At 42.7% G+C, this 23,681-nt stretch overlaps 1 protein-coding gene across 2 annotated transcripts in view; it reads left to right on the top strand.

Annotated features, from left to right (window-relative positions):
- The window catches only part of CD320 (CD320 molecule), a 279,707-nt gene that overhangs the window by 88,506 nt on the left and 167,520 nt on the right, over window positions 1-23,681 (top strand). For both annotated transcript variants that reach the window (XM_044090684.1, XM_044090683.1), the window contains exon 2: window positions 4,667-4,789. In XM_044090684.1, coding sequence (XP_043946619.1) covers window positions 4,667-4,789 — 123 coding nt within the window. The remainder of the gene's footprint in view (window positions 1-4,666; window positions 4,790-23,681) is intronic.

The following is a 23,681-nucleotide window of genomic DNA, read 5'->3' as shown; positions in this document are numbered from 1 at the left end:
GCCCTTCCCTGACCATCTTCAAGTACAATCTGGACCAATGGATGGGAAATTGCAAAAATCACTCCTAGGGTGGTGCCATATCTCTTACGGAAAAAAATTATCAAAACCCCACATTCTGATCCTTGTTATCTTTCCCCAGGGATAGAAAATTGGGTAAAATCTGAGTAAAACTGGCTAGGCTTGTGCAGACGGTTGAGCCAGTAGCCTGGTAAATGTCCGTGAACCTATAACTGTGTTGGAAACCTCAGAAATGATGACCTCCATCCAGCATCGACCCCTTTTTCCCATTTTGCACATGGTGTCAGCATGTCACTTTTCAACAGTGACAGTCATCTCGAGCCAAGGTTTGCACTGCTTGGCGACTAGCCCTGCCGCAGAAATAATGACCTAATGGTAAATAATATCACATGCTTTAATCCAGAAGACTTAGCCAATCTACTGGATGACAAATTCATCACCCCCATCTTCCCTCCAATATTCTCAGATCAGATACCTGCATCTTCATCTCTCAAATGTCCTAAGAACAAGTTCTCAAGGCATTGTCTAACGTCAAGAACATTATGTTTATGGGACTGGATAACATACAAGGCTGCCTACTTTTTAGCTTGAAACATGACTTGCAAGATCCTAAAGAGTCTGTTCAATGTTATTCTCAAAGCAAGCTTTGTGCCAGATGAATGGAGAACAGCGGCATTCATTCCCTTGCACAAGGGTAGTGTTTCAACAGACCTAGGTAATTACAGCTTGTAAGCCTTGTATAGTTAACCTTCAGACTCTCAACCCAACCTAGTTCAGATTCATCAGGGACTAGTCTTACCAATTTAACCTGATCAGTTTTTTGGAAAAAGCCATTGAGGCAATAGAGGAGGGCAGGTCAGTACACAGTGCATATCTGAACCTCACAAAGGTGTTCAACACTATCCCACACCAGGGCATTGTAGGTAAAGTCTCACAGCTAAATGTTAACCCCTGTGTAACTCAATGGATAGGAAACTGGCTCACAAATAGAACCCAGGAAGTAATGGTTGATGCCTGTACCTCCTGCAAAAGACTAGTCACTTTTGTGTAGTGCCCCAGGGTTCAGTCCTTGGGGCACTCCTCTTTGACATTTACTTTTTGGAGGTCAGATCTAATGTTGAGGGGTTTGTAGATGACCACAAACTTGTTGCTGTGGTAAACTCCCTAGAGGACACCAGGATTTTACAAGATGGGCTGCCCCAAACAAATAGCTGGTGTCAAAACTAGGGTGTAAATCTTAACGCCAGGAAATGTATAACTGTATCCTTTGGCAAGCATGATTCCTCTTATAACTTACATATTGACAGTTCTCCTCTGAAGATTGATCCTGTAGTTAGAATTTGTGGAACCTATGTTGACAATAAGCTGTCCGTCCTTTTTCATTGTGCAGCTTGTATCCAAAGGAATGGCGTCCAGATCCAGTGATGTAATTGTTCCACTGTACTTGGCATTCATTAGGCAAGTCATTGAGTATAATGTCCCTTTCATTATGTACCTGTCCAAGTACTTGTCACAACTGGAATGACCACAATGTTTTCTCACTACAAAAAAAATCAACGGCCTTAATCATATAAAAAAAAAAAAAAAAATTATGCATCCAATCTCAAAGCCTTCTTTCTCTCATTTTTATAACCTCCTCTCTCTTCTTGGTAAAATGCAGGCTGTTTATAGGAGACCTTTGCCTCATGTAGAGGGCCTCAACAGATCCTGTCTTGTTAAACTTGTTACATATTTGCAGGTCTAATGGTATCATAAACATCTGCTCAAAGGACCTAAATCTTTTTTTTGCAAAATGAATAGAACATGCTGGAGGGATCGATATGTGTCGGAGAGAACACCACTCTTGTGGAGCCACCTTCATGCCACGTAAAGCCAAGTACTTTGATTAAGTTATTCAAACGGAATTTCATTCCTTAATACAAAATCTGTTTTGTTGCTAGTTTTATAGTGAATTCCTGAATGTTTGTTTTTTTGCATAGCCATACAATGAATGATTTTAGCCTTTATAATAGCTTTTATGAGGTTCTTGAGTGCTAACTTATTTTATTTTGGTTTGTTCTGTGTTGAAGGATGAATATATGGTCATGTTAAGCACTTTACAAGGGACCCTATATTTTGTTAACCATAGACTTATGTGTGTTATGAATCCCAGTATTTTGTCTGCACTATTAATTTCAGTCACTGCTAGTAGCCTTTTAGTTGAGGTAAGATGAGATTGTTTCTCCAGAGCTACAACTTATTCATAGCACCACCCAGCATGTGTAGCACGTGCATATTAAAGATCAGATATGAGCCACCCAGGATGTGAGCACTTGCACGTTAAGGATCAGATGCGAGCCACCCAGCATGTGTAGCACATGCATGTTAAGGATCAGATGCGAGCCACCCAGCATGTGTAGCACGTGCACATTAAGGATCAAATGCGAGCCACCCAGCATGTGTAGCGCATGCATGTTAAGGATCAGATGCAAGCCACCCAGCATGTGTAGCACGTGTATGTTGAGGATCAGATGCGAGCCACCCAGCATGTGTAGCACATGCATGTTAAGGATCAGATGCGAGCCACCCAGCATGTGTAGCGCATGCATGTTAAGGATCAGATGCAAGCCACCCAGCATGTGTAGCACATGCATGTTAAGGATCAGATGCGAGCCACCCAGCATGTGTAGCACATGCATGTTAAGGATCAGATGCGAGCCACCCAGCATGTGTAGCACATGCATGTTAAGGATCAGATGCGAGCCACCCAGCATGTGTAGCACATGCATGTTAAGGATCAGATGCAAGCCACCCAGCATGTGTAGCGCATGCATGTTAAGGATCAGATGCAAGCCACCCAGCATGTGTAGCACATGCATGTTAAGGATCAGATGCGAGCCACCCAGCATGTGTAGCACGTGCACATTACGGATCAGATGCGAGCCACCCAGCATGTGTAGCGCATGCATGTTAAGGATCAGATGCGAGCCACCCAGCATGTGTAGCACATGCATGTTAAGGATCAGATGCGAGCCACCCAGCATGTGTAGCGCATGCATGTTAAGGATCAGATGCAAGCCACCCAGCATGTGTAGCACGTGCACATTACGGATCAGATGCAAGCCACCCAGCATGTGTACCACGTGTATGTCGAGGATCAGATGTGAGCTACCCAGCATGTGTAGCAGTTGCACGTTAAGGATCAGATGCTTACCGTAAAAACTCTGTGTATATTTAGTATATCTGGTGTGTGTAACCTCTATGTAAGCAGATACAAAGTTTAGATGCTTGCATGGCAGACAGAGTTAAGGAGTGTGTTGGTAAGGGTTGCTTTGCTGCAGAAAATATTGCATGATACTCTAACACTTGATGTCCCTTCCCACTGTGCAAACAGTAGCTGTGTTTCCTGGTGTAGCAAGGGTTCACCAAATTATGAGGTATAAAGGCCCTGTACTACTCAGAAAATATTGGATACCTATTTAATAATGGAGTGGACAAATTGTCAAATGCCATATTGTTGAAGCCATGTCATGGACAGTTCAAGCCACTGAACCATTCTGACTGAGATCACATTGCTGTAGGCATCAGGAAATTTGTCCTTTTCCCCAATGTAGTGGGATCTTGGAGCTGGTATATACAATTAACCGGGAGTGTGGGGGGTGCAGGGGTTCTTGCCCAGCTGCAAAAGTGTTTTTTATTGTGTATGTGGGTGGTGTTTCTGTTTTAAGTTTGTTTCGATGGACTAAATTGTCGATGACATGAGTTCAAACATATGGCATTTGACAGTTTGTCCTTTTGATTTATTTGATGGGTATCTGAAAATATTACACCGTCAGATGCAAATACACCTCTGCTTGGGAATTGCTCTGTTGAAGAGTACTCCTTTGTGTGTGGAAAGTTTCCAGAAAAGATGGGACTACCTTAGACACAAGCAAGATCTTGACTTTTAAACTGGATGGAGGTGTATATGTGCAAGTGTGGAGTCTCAAGTCTTTGTTCCATTTGGGAGTGGATTCTTATTTATTTTATTTAATTTAACATTTGTTTACTGGGAAAGTCTAACTGGGACAGAGCCCATTTTCAACAGAGACCCGGGGTTGGGAATGTGGGAGGAAACCCACGCGAATGCAGGGAGGGCATGCAGACTCCACAGAGAAGGCACTCCAGCCAAGAATCAAACCAGAGAACGTCTTGCTGTGAGGTGACCGCGCTAACCACTGCACCACTGGACGCCTACCTAGGACACTGGTAATATCTTGTAATGATGAGACTGAGGTTTGTGCCTGACTTGTGCAGCTGGTTTACGGATGTTATCTCACTGTGTATTTGCTGTAGTACCAGGGTGTTAATGGTGCTACATGTCACAGTACTTGTCGGGCTTCATAACCATAGCTAGGGAGAAAAGGAAATCAGGTTTTAGTCATGGCCACACCAAACACTGAGACCTTTTCAAGATCTCCTTATTTTGTGTTCAAAGTACCTGTTCAGGTAATCATGTAAAGTTTAAAAAAAAAAAATGTTCTTGTGCCAGGTATAAACCTGACAGGATCTCTTGTTATTTTATTGCTGCTGTACAATGCAGCTGATCGTTTGATGTTTATTTGTATGACAGAGTACCATACCTGTATTCTTTATTACATTTTTTCTTCTCCATATTATTCCATTAAAGGGGACCCTGTGAAGTCATGCCATGCAGCACAGTTCTTGTGTAACACCGGCATCTGTATTCCTTTAATCTGGAAGTGTGACGGGGATGAGGACTGCACAGATGGCAGTGATGAAGGCGATTGTCGTAAGTATGAAAGATTGTGATATTCTGATTCAGCATTTTCTGCCGAGTTATACAAGTTTAATATTTTTTATTCCTTTATTACCTTTGTGTGGGAATTGTAGTATTCTCTGGCTACAGAAAATATATGAAGGACAGCATATTGTGTGCTTACTTAGTTGCTGTGGTATCTTGCTTACCATCTCAGTCAGCAAGTCTGCAAAGCAAGTTATGTCTTTTTTTTGCAAAATTGGGGATACTTCCAGGGTTGAAAAGTGCAGCAGTCCAAAAGGGTCAAAAGAAACAGCATGGAACTGCAGCTTCTAAAGATGATTACCACTAGCTTAGAGCAAAATTTGCAGTGCGGTTTCTGCCACTTCAGGATGGAGGGGTAACCCCCAAGTTTTGCAGATATTGGAGAAACGAGAATGTGGCAGCCATAGACAAATGTCTTCTGTAGGTCTGTCCTAAACCACTGTCCAGTAGTTCAGTAGCTACTTTTCCAGCAGACATCAGTCTGTAAAGTGGCATAACAACCTCTCTCTCCCGACTGGGCAGTTACTGTCGGAGAACCCTAAGGCTCTATTCTTGGCCTCCCCTATTTAATGTACCTTCTCACAGCAAGCCTTAATCCAGTATGCAGGTTATTCAAGTATTTGCTCTGCAGACACACTAAGCCATCTTCAACAATTCACACAAGAAACATTTACCTCCATCAAAAATTGGCTTTGTAAATACACAGCTAGTGTTAACCTCCTAAAAAATGAAGTTACTCCATGTCTTCCCTAAATCCCTCACACACAAGAAATCCAACTTTAAGATTACTATGTTCAATAATCTAGTAGTAGAAAAAGTATTATATATTAAACTCTTAGGGATGTTAATAGATGACCACCTTAAATTTGATCTGTGCACTTGCTGATGTTTTGCTGGATGTTAAGTGCTTCTGTCGAAAATTATATTTAAAGAATTTTTAGTAGTCAAAATATTTCTAATGATATGGCTTTGAATGGAAATATCAATTTAAATTACTGTCTTCTAGAGCTTTTCTATATATGATTATGAAAGTTTTGAAAATGAAGTTGTTAATGTGTATTCTGCTGATTCTGATGAAAGTCGTTTTTTTTACTGGTTATGGGAAACTTTGTGTACTTATGTTGCCTAGCAAAAGTAAATTTAACCCACCTAAAAATATTTTTTTTCTTTGGTTATTTTTTAAAATGCATTGTGTAAAAAGGTTGAATTTGAATATGCTGAATTTATGAAACAACATAAAAAGTTTAATTTAGAAAAATCAGAATGGTTAGCTATTAAGGAGATGAGAAGTGCTACTGATAATTTTGTGTTCTCCCAGGCTGACAAAGGGGGAAATTGGGTGATTATGGGGAAGTTGCATTATTATAAAATGTTTTTTGATCTTTTATCTGATGAACGGACTTGTATTGAGTTACCTTGCAATCCAGTCTCTGAGTTCAATGAAGCTCTTCTAGAACTACTAGAAAGGGATGAGAGACTAGGTTTTTTATCTCAGAAAGATGTGAAGAATTTGTATACAACTTCCCCAAGAGACCCATTTTTTATGCACTTCCTAAGATTCATAAAAACATTTTAGATCCTCCTGGTCGACCAATTGTTTCTAGTTGTGGTTGTTTTTTGGAACATGTTTGGATTTTGTTGGATAGTCTCTTGAAGAAAGAGTTCGGAAATGTTATTTCACATATTTACAATACGAATGACCTTTGTAAATTAGTGAAAAATTTGGAATGGGGTGAAGACTTTTACTGGGCTACAGCTGACATTAAGGCCCTGTATACGAGCATTAAGACTTGTTGGGGCTTAGAAGCAGTTGGTAAAATTTTAGGGAAGGACCACGCTCATCCTTCCTGACATTGCTGCTTGAATTTGCTCTTACTCATAATTACTTCCTAAAGTTTTCTACAGAAAAGGCACAGCAATGGGGGCGAATTTCGCCCCCACTTATGCCATTCTGTTTGTCTTATTTTGAAACTACATTTATGTATACTCTAGAATTTTTTCGCAAATCGGTCATCTTGTATCATAGATATACAGATGATTTGATTTTTGTATGCAAAGGTAGCACTCTTGAATTTGGTAGATTTATTCATTTACTAAATCAAAATAGGTTTGGATTGGAATTTACATTTGATGTCATCAAGAGTGTTATTCAATTTTTGGATATAGAGTTATACATAGATATTTATAATAAATTAAGTATAGACCCTTTAGGAAAAAGATGGCCACAAACAATTTTCTGTATGCTAGTAGTGCACACCCACATCATCTCCTTGAGGCACTTCCATTTGGAGAGGTAAAGCATATTTTTGAACATACTTCTGAGAACTATCTTTTGGAACAAGAATTCTGTGATGTTAAGGCAAGACTTATTGCTCGTGGGTACTCTGAGACTTCTATTGCTAGAGGTAAAAGTAAGTTAAAAAGAATACTGGTCAGAGTGATTTTGATTTTAGGTATGCTCAAAGATCTTGTAGGTATGTGATGAGCCATCATGGTGATGACGATGACCAAAAAATCTTTTTTGTAACTAAATTTTCACCTTTCTCTGAATTTTTGAAAAGGGTGGTGGATAATTTATGGCCTATTGTCTGTTTTAATGATGAAGTAGGCCATTTGTTCCCTAAGAAAGTGACCTTTTCATATAGTAGGTTCCCAAATCTGAAATAATTACTTAGTTATATGACATTGGTTCGAAGGGAAAGATTGTGGGTATGTTTAGTTGTGGGAAGTGCAAAGTTGTTGCTTTTCGCATTTGGACATTACATAAACTTTTTTCAGACTAGCGGAGAGGCATTTGCTTTGGTGGGTGTACTCGTTTTTGTCATTAGAAGTGCAAAGTATGTTCAAAAGTTAAGAATATGTCAGGTAGTGTGGTAAATGGTGTGACGTATGTGGCTACAGATAGATTTAATTGTGTATCTTGTGGGGTAGTATACATTGTGGGTTGTAGTTGTACACCCCCAAGATGGTACATTGGTCAAACTAGACGTAAAGTGAAAACACGTATTCTTGAGCACTTGGGGGATGTTAGGAACTGTAGGTTGGATAATCCTATTTCTGACCACTTTCACAAAGTTCATGGGGGAGTTACTGAATCTCTTTTTTTTTCTGTGTTTTGACAAAACCTGACTGTGGAAGAGATGGCAATTATGTTCAAAAGTTGTTAAATTTGGATAGCAGATTTATACTGAATTTTGGTACACTTGCTCCCAGGGGTATGAATTTAGAAATTAATTTGAGTTTATACAGTTGAATGTATGGAAATGTAATGTACCATGGGTCTTTAAATATCTTTTTAAAAATAATAGTTAATTGACTAATTGTTTAATTGATGTTATAAAAAAGTACTGCTGTATGTTTTGAACTTATTCCTGTGAAGGCTTGTATAGCCGAGGTATCAGAAGACATTAAATTACAGCTGCTCTCAGCTCCAGTGTGTGATTGTTCTTTGATACAAAAAAGTTCTTACTAACACCACAGAAACATTCTTGGCTGCTACCTACCTCTAAACATCTCTCTTGTATGGTACACAAATCCACATTTAGCTTCAAGCTTCACTAAGAACTAATTTAGAACAATGTTACAAAAAAAACACAGAATTCCTTGCTAACCTCAAAAAAAAGGCATAGCAAAATTAATTTAAAATGGGTGGCGAAAGCCAAGCACACTCTGGCTAGGCTTATAAATGCCCTAGGGCAGATAGCCTAGTATGAACCTATGAACTTATGAACAAACTGCAGAATCTGCTACTGCACTGCCCTAAAGTGATTACATTGGCTTGAATTACTGCACAATCTCACATGTACTCTGCTTTTATATTCTATTCCAGCTTCACCAGATAACTCCAACAAAAACTGTAAGCCCTCCATATTAACATGGTGTTGCAGACATTCTTATATTCCTTAATATTCACACAGTTTTGTAGTACTCTCCACTGGTGCACCATCTGCTCATAATATATATAGATTACTAGTTACCACTTGTATTAACAACTGAGTTTTAAATAATTATTTCTTTATCAACCCTTGTCTATAGCTTGCTATTAATTTTCTCTGCTGCCTCTTCTATAGATTCCTGCCCACATGCCGTAATATTGTATCTTCTCCAAGATTTATTCACCTGTATTTTGCTTTCCCCCTCCTTTTCATCAGCTTCAACCATCTTATTCAGTATGTTGTTCTACTGTAATATTATAATGTCTATGTCAACCGTTCCTTTTTATTTTTGCTATCGCAACTGTTATTCTGCTTGCATGTCTTTGCCACTAAATAATTGTCTTTAATTTCCATTAACAGTTGTAGTGAATTTGATTGTATTACTTTTTCATCCTGTATGTTAGTAAAACCACAAGCACCAACCAGTAATAAAAAGGAAGAAGTCTTCAGAGTCGAGTGCCGCAAAAAGGTTTTATTTACAATAACGCAAGCTGAGCGCTTTCATCCACAGGTAATAGGACTTCTTCAGAACAGTATAAGTTGCAACCGACTGAATTTTTATACCTGTGGGTGGTAGCCTCACATAATTAATGACATCTAATTAACTATTCAACCCCTTCCACTCACAAACAAGTGTCAACTTTTAAACCTAGTCTTTTTGTGGCACGGGACTGAAGACATCTTCCTCTTCATCCTGTACGTTACTTATGTCTGTGACAGTGCTAATGTGGTCTCTACTGGAGCTGTTTTCCTGGAGGGCCTCCACTGAAAATGGCACCATTTCCTCGTCAGATCTTTGCCAGTAAACAAATGTCAGGAAATATATAGACTGTTCTTATGCTCAGATGCTTCAGAATGTAAACTGAGGTATAAGAGCAGTGGTAACATCATGCACTTTGCTGAATCCAGTTTGCATTCTGGGAAATAGCCCACAGTGAACAAGTAAAATCATTGCTTATTTCCAGGCTGTTTTACTTTGCAAGTTGGTGTTGAGATGGGAGGTGGCTTGCCGTAGTATGGCTTTCTTGAAGGACCCCCTTAGGTATAGTGTACCATTATCTATGGATCTTTACAAAGTCTTGGTGCATACTTTTCCTGTGGAGACCTCTCATTTTAGAGTTGCTGCAGACATGTGGTAACATGCTGGAATTTGGGGAATGGGTACTGGTTGCGTTCATGTTGCTGTTACTTTTTCTGAATGTGATGACTGAGTGCTCAAATTAAAAAAAAATGGATCAGGTAGTGGAGACCAGAGGCATAAGTTATGTCACTGATCACCAAAAATAGTAACATTTTTATTAGGAGTTTATTTGGCGAGTTTTTTCCTTCTTGACAGTAATCAGTTGGGGGGAGGAGGCACCGATAACCAGTTTATGTATACATTCTGAAAGATGTTTGGTTCTGGAAATGCATGTGATTTGAATTTTTAAGTAACTTGACTTGCTAGTAACTTTTGGCAGGGCACTCATTCCGAGTTCTTGCAGAGATGGTCCTGCAGGATCTGCAGTGAGTCGGGCATTGATCAGTGCCTGTCATAAGGGCAATATGTTTTGGTGTAAACACTTTTAGCTGCTATCCTTGGTAGAGGTGTTTGTCCACTGTAGATAGTAACATAGTGTGGAAATATTCCCTGGATATGTCATTAAAGGGAAGGCTATAATGACAGGAAAAAGCAATAACCGAGATGTGAATTTGACATTATCTTTAGTCTGAAAGAGTTTTTTTGTACAGATGGGGAGGTAAGTCTGTCTACTTGACAAGCTCCTGCAGTCCAGAAGTATAAGGTAGTGGAGGGAGATCATAGGTCAGTATACAGTCAGTAATACTGATGATGGTTATTCTCTTCTCTAGAGTGGAGGCCGCATACTTGGTAAATGATTAAGCTGTGGCAGGTGGAAGTAAAATTAACATAAATGTCTAGTCTGTCTCAGCTGAAACCTGTGTGTTCAGAGTTGTATTGTACATAGGCAGTATTATAGGAGTTTTTAGCAAATGGTCTTGTGATAGATAAATCATGCTGTCCATTTCCTTTGTTACATGATTTGCCTTTGTGCGATAGTATGAGGCACTTTTTTGTGTAAGAAAAATTATAACTGTACAACACCTCCATGTTTGTCTGTCCTCAAGTACTTGTGTATTTCTTTTTTGAAAACTCTTTCTCCTTAATGGATAGCTATAACCATGAATTCGATGTTGTCAATCTTCATTTATCCTTGACCTCTGGGACACTGTTCTGATCCTCAGAACTGGCTCAGCCATTACACAGCTCGTGCCAGCCAAAACCTCTTGAGCTAAGAGTCTACCCACAATACCTATCTCCAGATTACCTCAGATCCTGTTTGCCACTTTTGTCACAGGACGCATCAGCCAGGTTTTCGCATCAGCTAAGTAAATTTTTCATAATTTTACTCTTTTCCTTTGCTTATTTCCTTCTGTATGATTACTTTAAATCTTTAGGTATCTTCAGTAGTTATATTTCTTCAACCCACCTTGCCTTTTTCTTTGTTTATACCTCTCTCCCAACTCTTTGGTGTTCTCTTGCTTTAAATGAGTGAGTGTGTCGTATTTTTTTTTTTTTTTTTACCTTCAGGTATTCTTGTCTACCATCATTGATAGCACTTTCCCACTCTCTTTGGGAGTTCTGGCCTACCAGTGTTGGTAACCATTTCCTCCCTCTGTGTGAGTGTGTTTGTATGTGTAAGTGCTGTCTGTTGACTGTTGTTTTTCTCTGACAATATGGTGGACAAATCCAAAGGAACAACCGGGTTTAAGCAATGCCAGAGTTGTAGTAGGAATATGCCCAACTCTGATGGTCACTCTTGTGTGTACTGCTTGGGCCGAGTGCGTCTTCAGCAAGACTGTACAATCTGTCAAGCTTTTAGTCACTAGGCCCTTGTAGAAAGGAGAAACAAATTAATCTTAAAAGGTCTAATTAAGACTTCTTTTGAGGGAGGCTTTATCCAAGGCTGATGCATCTTTACTTTCCTTCTCTCTTCTTCCTCTACATTAGAACCAGGACAGAAGAGGAGTCGCTAACTGCCGGCATCCCCTTCAGCTCTGGCAGCAAAGAAGCATAAACCTTCGGTTCCCACTCCCCCAGTGGAACTGAAGTTTAATACTAAAAAGTCACGAATATGACTTCCTCAGCACTGTCAGCTTTTACTACATCTGCACCATTGGTTTCAGTGCCAGCCACCTTGGTACTGACAACTCTGACTTCCCTGTTGGTACCGACTCCACCAGTGTCACTTTTGGAAATTGTGGATCAGACACCACCCTCAGTGCTGAATCCCAATATATTCAATATAGTAAGGATAATATAGTCCCCTTCAATTGACACCTTCATGGGACGGCTCCCAAGCCCATTTTTAAACAGGCCAGAATCCCCCTCAGGCTTTTCTATCTGTTCCTCCAGGAGTCTGAGTGAAGTCTATGTTGTGAGATTGATGGATCAGCTCCTAGTGGCTAGGGGTCTTTCTGTCTTCCAGGCCTCACTCCCTTCTGGAGATGGGGCGTTCTGTCCCAGGACTCTGCCTACTTTTCCTCCTCTAACCATCTCTGAGGGCTTAGAGTTTTCAACTCTGGTTCCTCTGGTTCCAGCTGTTCTGGTGCTAATATCCTTTTCCCTTTCTATTTCAGGATTTGCCTTAAGTCCTCTGTTCCATCAGAACTGACTACTCCCAGAGCCATAGCTCTGCTGCCGGATCCGAGGCTCTCGGATGAGCTCCTGTTTTTATTTGGAATCCTCCTTGACTATTGGAACTTCTGCTGATGTGGGCTCTTCCTCTACTCCTGCTTCAGGGATAGTTTTTTCATAGAGGGGTGGGACCACGGTTCCAAGGTAGTCCTTCTTGGTTCCAGGCTCCCATCACTCTTCAGGGCAACCTGCCTTTCAGGTTATGGAGAGGGCATTAGCATCAGCAGGTTCTTAGCTGACCCATGCTGTATTGGGGCATTATCCTGGGACTCGCTCTCACCTAGAGCTGCCACAAACCTCTCTGCCTGGACAGTGAGCACCTAGGCTGCATGATACCCCTGTGCAGGGCCCCTCTTCTTCAGAGTCCTTCTCAGAGATTCCCACTGAGGAGGAGTCCTGGAAAACCACATGCAAGAGGAAACACTAAGATTCCCCTGAAGAATCTGTCACAGAGGACACTGACTTAGATGATGGGGAGGATGCACAGATTCCAGGTGGTTCCCTATCTAGATGACCGACTCATCATCTCTCCCACCAGGCATATACTGCTCCAAGCAACAGATTCCATTCTTCAACTGTTTGCTTGCCTGGGCATTACAAGTCAGTCACTCACAATTCCAACTCGGTCCATCTCAAGACCTAGAGTTCTTAGGCGCCAGCACGTGTACAGCTTCTCTTCCTCTTCACATGCTGCAGAAGATAAGATCCCAAGTACAAGCCTTATTGTCCAAAACAGGGTACCTGCACTCTTAGTCCTTCAAGCCTTGGGGTCCATGGCAGCAGCCATTACCTTAGTTCTGCTAGCAAGATTTCATATGAGACTATTACAGTGGCTTTTGGCATCCCAGTGGTTCATCCTGACCCATTCAGTGACTCATCCCATTTTATTTATTTATTTATTTATTTTTATTTTATTTTACATTTGTTTACCGGGATAGTCCAACTGGATATATGTCCATTTTCAGTGGAGGCCCGGGGAGAAAAGCTCCAACTGGATAACATCAGTTTCTTCAAGAATATACACAGATTATTTACATTGAAAACGTTGTACAGTAGTAAAATGTATAGTATTGTAGCATTTGTTTACAAAAAACTCACAGTTACAAAAACAGTTACAATCAGCACAGTATGCTTGTAGAGAAAGGCCAGAAAGTGTTAGAAGACAAGTTGGTTAGTTGGAGTGAACAATGATACAGCTTAGTCAGGGAAGGAGCACGGACAAAGCCAGGTGAGTGTAAGATGCTGTGTAATGCTTTATTTGAAAAGGTTAAAGGAGGATTGCAAGGTGATGTGATTTGGTAGAGATTTCCAGGTCTTGGCAACAGAGTTGGCAAACAGAGAATCCCCTGCAGAATTGTTGGCTTTGTAAGTATGGACCATTAATTTGTCGGCCGATCTTAGTGATCCCAGGTTGTTGTATGGTTTTATTATATTAGAGAGTGAGGGGGTATTTTCAGGATGGTAAAGAAATTTGTGGGCAACTAAGAGTTGATTTAGTGTAATTAAGTTGGGGAGTTCAAGCCAACATAGTTGTTTCAGGTTCTGGCAGTGATGTGTTCTGTAGGTGGAGTTAGTTGCGAATCTGGCAATATGGTTATAACTGTGTGAGAGCTTATTCAGTTCTGATTTATTTAGGTTTGAGAGAATGGGGGAGGCATAAGTAAGAGTAGAGAGTAGTTGTGACCTGGCAATTGTTATTCTAGCCTGAGGGGTTAAGAATGCTTTGTTTCTGTACATTGATCCGAGTTTTTTATTGATGGTCTGAATGGTTTTGTTGACCTGTAGGTCGAATTTGAGCTTATTATCTATAATGACTCCTAGAAGTTTAGTATGGGTATCTGGGGAGATGGTGGTACCATTGTTGGAAGTAATAGTGAATGAGAAAGGGGTGGTTCTATTAGTGGGAGTAAAGAGTAGGAGTTTGGTTTTGTTGGGGTTCTGTAACAAACATTGGTTAGTGAGCCAGTTTTCAATAGTGCTTAATGTATTTTGGGTTGTGTTTTGTAGGTCTGCTGGAGAGGTGGCTGAGCAGATGAGAGTGGAATCATCTGCATATTGGATGCAGGTAGCCTTAGGAATAGCTGTGTGGAGGTTATCGATGAAGATAGAAAAGAGTAGTGGTCCCAGTATAGAGCCCTGAGGGACACCAAGGGTGAGTGGTAGTTGGTTGGATAACTTGTTCTGCCATACAACTGCCTGTTGTCTGCCATTTAAGTATGATTGGAACCACTGGATTGTGTGCCTATTGAGGGACATAGACTTAAGTGAGAGAATGAGGAGTTCATGGTTGACCATGTCAAAGGCTTTTGACAGGTCAAGAAAGAGGGCAGAGGATATTTTATTATCATTCCTATTTTGGTTTATGGCATTTGTAAAGTCAAGGAGGGCTGATGTGGTACTGTGATGTGGCCTGAAACCATGTTGGGAGTTAGATAGTAAGTTGTTATGTATTAGGTATTGCATTAGTTGCTTATGAACACATTTTTCCATTATTTTGGCTAATGGGGAAAGAATGGCAATTGGTCTATAGTTGGATAATTCTGTGGAATTTCCACCTTTATGAAGTGGGATGACATGGGATATTTTCCATAGGTAGGGGATAGTACCTTCGGACAATATTCTATTGATTAGTATAGCTATAGGGTAAGCAATGGCTTCAGTAGCTATTTGTAAGTACTCCGCAGGGAGGAGGTCAGCAGAGAGGGTAGTAGGTTTTAGTTTTGTTAACAATGTCTTAATATAGGTAGTGGAGATTGGCTGGAAACTAAATTGGGGATGGTTACTAGTAGGGTTGGAGCTGGTGTTGGAATTTAGTGGGGTTAGTTGATTTGCTAGTTACTGTATGGTTTCAGTGAAATAGCTATTAAAGGCATCGGCTATGCACTCTGGGGATCTGTTAGTGAGGTTGGCAGGGGTTGGGGTGGTAGACTGTCCTGGATGGAGGATTTTAATCACAAGTCATTGCAAGACAGACTTATCCTGGTGGATGGAATCTGAGGAAATTCTCTTAGCTGTCCCTTCGTCTCTCCCCAACCAAAGGCCATAGTGACCTTGGACACCTCCCAGATGGGATGTGAGGTATTATCTGGAAAGAACGGTCAAAGACACTTGGTTCCCAGTGGAGGCCAATCTGCATATCAGTGTTCTGGAACTGAGGGCAGTGTTCTTAGTATTGCAAGCCTTCCAAGCTGTTCTCCCTCCAGGCCAATTGCAATACAATCAGACTCCATCAGTAGTCTGGTATATCAGCAAATAGGATGGAACCAAGTCTTACCCGCTGTGTCGAGAAGCCCTGAGTGTGGCAGGGGGGATATCCCCCAACAGCTTTCTGTTAGTAACGCACATCGCGGGGACCTCGAACATGATAGTGGACAAATTAAGCAGATGCATTCTCCTGCCTCACGAATGGTCTCTCAACCCCAGAGTGACGAATGAGATTTTCCATGGCTGGGGCCAGCCTTGCTGCCATCTCTTTGCATCACCCCTGAACAAGAAGTGCAGCAGACACTTTACCCTAATTCACCCTCAGGGGTGAGTCCCTGAGAGATGCTGTCCTCCAAGATTGGCCCCCGGGACTTCTCTATGCCTTCTCCCCCCTTCCTACTGATTCCCCTCTTCTTAAAGAAAGCCAGTCAGTTGAGAAGCAAGGTGATCCTCTTTGCGCCCTTTTGGCCTTGACAAGTCTGGTTTCCCTTTCTGTGGCCTCACCTAATTCACCATCCATGGATTCTGGACCCAGTTATGGATCTTCTGTCTCATCCAGAGAGACTGGTGTACACCAATCTTCAGAAAAATTTAACTTCTCCTGTCCAGAAAATGTTATTGACTTCTCATAGACCTTCCACCAGGAAACTTTACAGTAGCAAGTGCAAAATATTTTCTATTTGGGTGCACAGTAATCGTCGTAACCCCTTCTCTGCACCAGTTAAAAAGGTACTGGAGTTTTTAGGTATGCTTTTCGAGCAAGGAACCTCGGCTTCTACAATAAAGGTCAACTAGCTGCTATTTCCAATTTCCACAGTGGCTGTGAAGACCATTCACTTATTTCAAACAGATTGTGTTAAAATGTTCCTGAAAGGGACCATGTGATGTTGTTAATATTCGTTCATTCCTTACTGATTGGTTATTCGTTCCGTCCTTGGAACCGAGCCATCCTGATACCAAGCTCGCATCAGCCAAAAACTCTCGAGCTAAGATCCTAGCTAGAATGCTCTGCTCCCTATTGCCTCAGATCTCGCTTGCCGTGTTGCTGTACAGCTGTGTCAAGCCACTCTCTCTCAGCTAAGTTTCTATATTGTTAGTGCTTTAAACATTTTCAATCAGTTACTATTTCTATACTCCTACCCTATCGTATCTTTAAGACTCTCTCCCTATAGTTTCTTTCCTTTTATTACCCTTTTTCTTACCTTTGAGGTAATTCTTCATTACCATTGTTGGTAATCCTTCCTTTCTCTCTTCTTACCCTTCTGGGTAGCCTTCTTAACTCTTGGGTACTACTCCACATCATTATGTTGGACAAGAAAAGTAGTGTTGGTTTCAAGCAGTGTAGGGATTGCGGCCGTAAGTTACCACTTTCCGATGGCCATGACTTGTGCGTCTATTGCTTAAATGTCTCCCACCTTTCAGTGGATCCCCCGTGTAGGATTTGTAGAAATTTTTCGACCAGGACTTTCAGTGAAAGAAAGAACAAGTTAATCTTGAAAGGCCTCCTTAAAACTCCTTTCTGTGAGGCTATCTCTGGATTGGAGGGCTCACTCCTCCTGCTAAACCCTATAAGAGGCGTTCTTCCTCCTCCTCAAGGTCGCTCACTTCATCTCCCTTTGGAGATCACAGGGGGTTGACTCATAAGGATAAAAATTTCCAGTCTGGCACTGCCATCTTTGACCCTTTCGGCTCCAAGCTCGGCACCGCCTCAGTTGATTCTTGCTTCACTGACACCAGAGTTCCCGGTGTAGACACTTACAGCTCTGACAGTTCCATCACAACCTTTACCGGCACCATCTGTGCAGTTATGGTCTCCTTCGGCACTGTTGGTACAATCTCCTTCGGCCCTGTGTTTGACGATACTGTCCTCTACGGTGCAGACATCTTCAGCACCGACATGCTCTTTGGTGCAGTCCCTTTCAGCACTGTCATTACTACCGGTGCAGACACCTTCCTCGATGGCGCCGTACTCATCGGTGTAGACACTTGCCTTTACGGTGCAGATATCTTCGACTTCTATGGCGCTGCCTTCATCGGCACAGATTACCTCGACATCATTCTCCTCGGTGCAGACACCCTCAGTTCTGGGTTCTGCACCATTGGAACTAGCAGGGACCAAGTACTCTCCTTCTTTGGATCCATATGTTGGTAGCCACCTTCAGGTTTCTCTGAGGTTGACCAGGAGCCTCTCTGAACAAGATGTGTTGCGGCTTGTTGACCAGTTGCTTGTGGCCAGGGGTCCCTCTCAACTGTCTAAAGCTACGTTCCCTCCTTCAGGTGAACGTATTTCTCCACAGATTCCAGTGTACACTTCTCCTTCGACTTCCACGCAAGCATCAAAGTCCCTTCCTCCGACAGCAACTTCCCTCCCTCCGAACCAAATAGTGGACTTCAGTTTGGAGCCGGAATCGTCCTTGTGGCCCTCAGTGCACTTGGCATCGGGCTGTTCTCAGGCTAGTGGTTGTGCTGTGGGGGAGGGCATTCTGGGTTACACGCCGATTTTTTTTTTTTCTATGACACCCTCCAGGAATCCTCCCTCTTTCACGCTCCACAGCCCTCTTAAGACTCCTGGTCTGGGGGTCGGTTCGTCGGAGTAGGGTATGACCCCGGTTCTGAGGTTGTCGTGCTCTATCCCAGGCTGCCATCCGTCTTTGGGTGGTTCAGTCTTCCAGGCCATAGAGAGGGTGCTTGCCTTCGCTGGCAAACCCCCCCATGTCGGAGTTCTCTTCCCCCCTCTGCGCCGCAGCTGTCACAAGCCACGACCACTGGACACCGGGCACAAGGGCCTCAGGTTTCTCCCCCTCCGGAGACCCCCTCTTTACAATCTTCCCCAGAGCTCCCCACTGAGGAAATACCTTGCAAGGTTTCATGCAAGAGGAAGCACATGGACTCCACTGAGGGGTCCATGACCAAAGATACGGACTTTGATGGGGAAGGGTCCCCATATTCACCCTCTGATGAGGTGTTCTTTGGTGACATCTTCAAGATCCTAAGACAGAGGGGTGAACTGGAAATCCTCCAATCCTTCCTCAGAGGAATCCGTATTCCTGCAGGCCTTTCATGCCCGGCCCCTACCTCCTGGGTTACCCTGCCAACCAATGAGCTTGTCCAGAAATCATCCAGCATGCATGGAATGCTCCTGGCACCCTGGAAGCTATACTGCAGAAGCCTGACAAGATCTTATCTCCCCCAGCTGAGCATCCCCATTGGTCTAAAGGTCTTTCAGTAGATGCCATGGTGGTGGCGGCTGCAACCAAGAAAGATTTGGCAGAAGAGAGCCAGACTGTCCATCCACCCAACAAGGAGTCCTAGGCGATAGACAGATTCGGGAAGCATGTGTTTGCTTCATTGACCTTCGCAGTAAGGTCCTTGAACTATTTGGCACACTTTACAAAGCTCCAGAGGGATCTTATCAACCAACTCTCTGAAACCTTGGCAGGAGCTGTTTCTGATGAGGTCTGTGGCAACGCAGCTTCTCAGATAGTGACCCTAGAATCCATATCTAATTCTTCCATGCATCTTATTTCACATGCAATGGAAGGAGTGGCTAGAGCGGCAGGTATAGTCACGAGATGACATGCCTGGATCTTTGTTTAGCCCTAAAGTTAAAGATACGCTGGCAAGGTATGAACAAGATGGCAAGACCCTATCTGCTGTTGGTGTCAGACACTCCACTCCTCAACGATTCTACTCCAGAAATCAGTGGAGCGGGAAAATGTGGCACAAAGTTTCACAGGGCTCTTTCCGTGACGCACGTGTCGAGTTCTCAAGAGGCAGAGGGGAAACTCCAATGGAAGACACTCCTTTTGGGGCAGAGGAGGTCTGCAAAACCGGGGTTCCAGAGATTCTTTCTCTGGCCAACCCTATCAGCGCTCCTGAAGTGTTGCCCGACTGCTCAACTCTGGAACCAGTCGGGGGTCATTTTTCCTTGTACCCAACTGCCTGGTGAAACATAACCACCAATTCTTGGGTACAACGGATAATGTCCAGAGGCTATCGCATCCCCTTCCATCTCTGTCCAACCTCATCCAGAAACTTACCCGACGTTCTACCCAGTCAAAGGGAAACGGCAGCGCACAAAATTCAAAAGCTGTTACAAAAAAATAAAAGTCATCCAGATGGACATCCCAGACCAGATAGGATCCATTTTTTACTCAAGGTTCTTTTTGGTGCGTAAAAAGTCAGGGGACTGGAGATGAGTCTGGATCTCGGCACACTGAGCAAATTTATAAAAACAGAGAAATTGCAGATGGTCACATTTCAGTTTATCCTTCATCTTCTGGAAGAAGACGATTGGATGTGCTCTGTAAATCTTCAAGATGCATATTGCCATATAAAAATGGACAAGCTCTCAAGAAGATACATCCACTTCTGCATAGGAGCCAGTCACTACCAATTTTGAGCACTGGCCTTTGGTCTGTAGCTCCGAGAGTATTCACCAAATGCAGTGGTCTTTGCTCACCTGCGACTTCAAGGATTCCAGGCATTTCCATACCTAGACGACTGGCTCCTCACCGCCCCCCGCCAAGTGTCTACTGGAAGAAGCTCTAGACTACACTCTCTTCACAGCACAATGCCTGGGAATCACTATAAACTGGGAGAAGTCCAACAAAACCCCAACACAATCTTTAGAATTCATCGGGGTACTGTTGGACATGAGGAATTGCACAGCAACTCTTCCGGACTTCAAAGAATAAGACAACAGGTTCAGCTGCTGCTCTGTCACCACAAGTCTTCTGCTCGGTCCATACTCCGACTCTTGGGGTCAATGGCAGCCTCGATCACCATTGTTCCTCTGGCCAGATTCCACATGAGACTTCTCACTCAGTGGTATCTCTACAACACCCTTTGTCTTTTCAGATAAGCGTAACTCAGAAATGCAAGCAAGATTTGCTCTGGTGGATGTCTCGAAACCCCCAACAATGGTCTTGCCCCTTCAGTCCCCATCAACTGTAAGCCACGATGACCATGGATGCCTCCCTGATGGGGTGGGGGAGCTATGTCGGGGAAGCTTGATTCAAGGCATCTGGTTGGAGACAGAGGCCCTTTTGCATATCAATGCCCTGGAACTAAGGGCGGTGTGGGTAGCGTTGTATGCATTCCATTCCATCCTTCCATCAGGGACTATTGAGATCCAATCAGATAACATGTCAGTGGTCTGGTACATCAACAAGCAAGGGAGCACCATATCTTACCCGTTATGCCGAGAGGCCTTGAGAATATGGCAATGGAGGATAGCTTCCAACCTCTTTCTAATTACAACACACATTCCAGGGAGCTCCAACGTGATAGCAGACAAGTTGAGCAGGTGCATTCTACAACCTCACGAGTGGTCCCTCAACCCTGTAATAGTGGCAAAAAGTTTCAACTGCTGGGGCCAGCCTTGCTGCGACCTATTCACCTCCCCAACCAACTACAAGTGCAGCAACTATTTTGCCCTAATCCCCCCCTCAGGGACAGTCAACGAGAGATGCTCTAGTCCATGCTTGGCTCTTGGGTCTACTTTATGCTTATCCTCCTCTCCCCCTCATCTCCCAATTTCTGTAGAAAGCACGGCAGTTGAAAAGCAAAGTGATCCTCATTGCTCCATATTGGCCTCGACAAGCCTGGTTCCCCTTCCTCTTACCTCACCTGCTAGATCGACCATGGATACTCAGTCCATCCCCAATGTTGATCTCCCATCCGCAGGGTCTGACTCACCCTAATCTAACAACCCTGAAGCTGACAGCTTGGTTTCTCCATTTCCTAAGATTGCTAGGCAAGATGACCTTTCGTCCCCGGTGCGCAATATTCTTATTGCATCTCATAAATCGTCCACCAGACTAATTTACCTCAGTAAATGGAAAAGGTTTTCATTATGGGCAGCGAATAAACAATTAGACCCCTTGTCAGCCCCTGTTTTGCTGGCTTTAGATTACTTATCACACCTTTTCCAATCTGAGGTGTCAGCCTCTACTATTTGTGTTTATTTAGCTGCCATTTCAGATTTCTACATTGGTTTTCAGGATTCTTCACTCATGTCACATAGACTCTGTAAGACTTTCTTGAAGGATGTTCTTCACCTAAAACCTCCCTTTTAGCGAACCAGTGCAACCTTGGGATTTGGCCTTGGTTTTACAATCCCTAACTGCTCCCTCCTTTTGAACCTGCGTCGTCATGTGATTTAAAGTACCTCTCTTGGAAAACTTTGTTTCTGGTATCACATTGGCCAGACGCTTGTCAGAACTTCAAGCCTTATGCATCAAACGTCCCTACCTTATTTTCCATAAGGATAGAGTATCGCTGAGAACTAATGCCTCCTTTTACCAAAAGCGGTGTCAGAGCAATCTATCAACCAGTCTATTGACCTCCCAGTATTTTTTCTTAACCACTCTAACGTTGATGGAGAGTATTGCCTGCACTCCCTGGATGTTCATAGGCAAATACGATTTTATCTGGACAGAAAAAAATCTACCCGTAAATCAGACCAACTGTTTCTGGCTTTTTCTGTACCTAGATGGGGTCATCCTGTATCAAAAGTTATATTGGCTTTATGGTTGAGAAATTGTATCACCTTTATCTCCAACAAAAACGATCTCACCTTGCCTCAGAGTCGAAGCTCATTCTACAAGATCTATGGCAGCTTCAGCAGCTTTCCATGCTAAGGCTTCCCTCAATGATATTTGCTCAGCTGTGACTTGGGCCAAACCTCATACCTTTATCCTTCATTACAAATTGGATTTGGCCTCCAGAGGTAGAGCTTCTTTTGGCTCCATGGTGCTCAGGAATGTCCTTCCATGAGGGCCACCCAGGGTTACAGGTAGGTGGGGACTCTGTCCTATCAATAAGGAATGAACGAAGATTAACAACATTAGATAAAGAAGTTATGTCTTACCATAACGTTCCATCTGTGTTGTTGATCTTCATTCATTCATTACTTCCCACCTTCCGTCCCCCGTCCGGAGGTTCTTGGTTGATCTTATGTACTCTTTTATTGTAGGTCTGTTATGACCAGAGGTAACCTCTACTTTTGTCTATCAAAAGCAGTGCATTCTGGGTAGGATCTTAGCTCAAGAGTTTTTGGCTGACACGAGATTGGTATAAGGCCTGCTTGGTTCTGAGGACGAAACCGATAACTCATCAGTAATGAATGAACAAAGATCAACAACACAGATGGAACGTTATGGTAAGACGTAACGTTTTATGATTAAAACCACCATATAAAGACCCTCTAGTTCCCTGGCATCTAGTTATGGTTCTGCAGTCTTTAGTACTTTCCACCTTTGAATCAGCGGCTACCTGTCACCTAAAGTTTCTGTCATGGAAGACCATTTTTCTGATGGCCATTACCTCTGCCAGAAGAATGTCCGAAATAGAAACTATCTTCAATACCCCCATATTTGATCTTTCATAAAGATAGGATTTCACTAAAAACCAATCCATCTTTTCTTCCCAAGGTGGTCTCGGAAGCTACTATTAATCAAACCATTGATTTACCTGTATTCTTCCCAAAATTTTCCAACAAACATAAATATTACTTACATTTGCTGGATATTCAGACAATTGCATGTCTACCTTGACGGAACTAAAGAATTTAGGAAATCGGACCAGTTATTTCTCTCCTGTTTTTCTGGTCCATCTCTGGGAAAATAAGATAGTTGAGAGATTGTATTACTTTTATATACAATAAAATGAATCTCCGGTTACCAGCACCACCAGTCAGAGCACATTCTACTGGGACAATAGCCATGTCTGCTGTTTTCCATTCCAAGGCTTCCATGGATGAAATATGTGCAGCAGCAACCTGGGCTACTCCACATACCTTTATTACTCATTGCAGTTTGGATCTGGACTCCAGGGGAAGAGCATCCTTTGGCTGTATGGTTCTAAGGAATATCCTTCCATAAGGCCACCCAAGATCTAAGTAGCTGGGGACTCTGTTCTAAAGGTCAAGGATAAATGAAGATTGACAACATCAGTTTAAGAAGTTATGTACTTACTATAATGTTCCACCTGTGTTGTCGATCTTCATTTATCCTTGGCACCCCACCCACCCTCCTTCCCC

This window comes from Protopterus annectens, chromosome 13.part0 (assembly GCF_019279795.1).
Source record: "Protopterus annectens isolate FY-2018-M chromosome 13.part0, PAN1.0, whole genome shotgun sequence".
Taxonomy (NCBI): domain Eukaryota; kingdom Metazoa; phylum Chordata; order Ceratodontiformes; family Protopteridae; genus Protopterus; species Protopterus annectens.
Note: the sequence above shows the minus strand (reverse complement) of the source record. Positions and strands in the feature narration are given on the sequence as shown.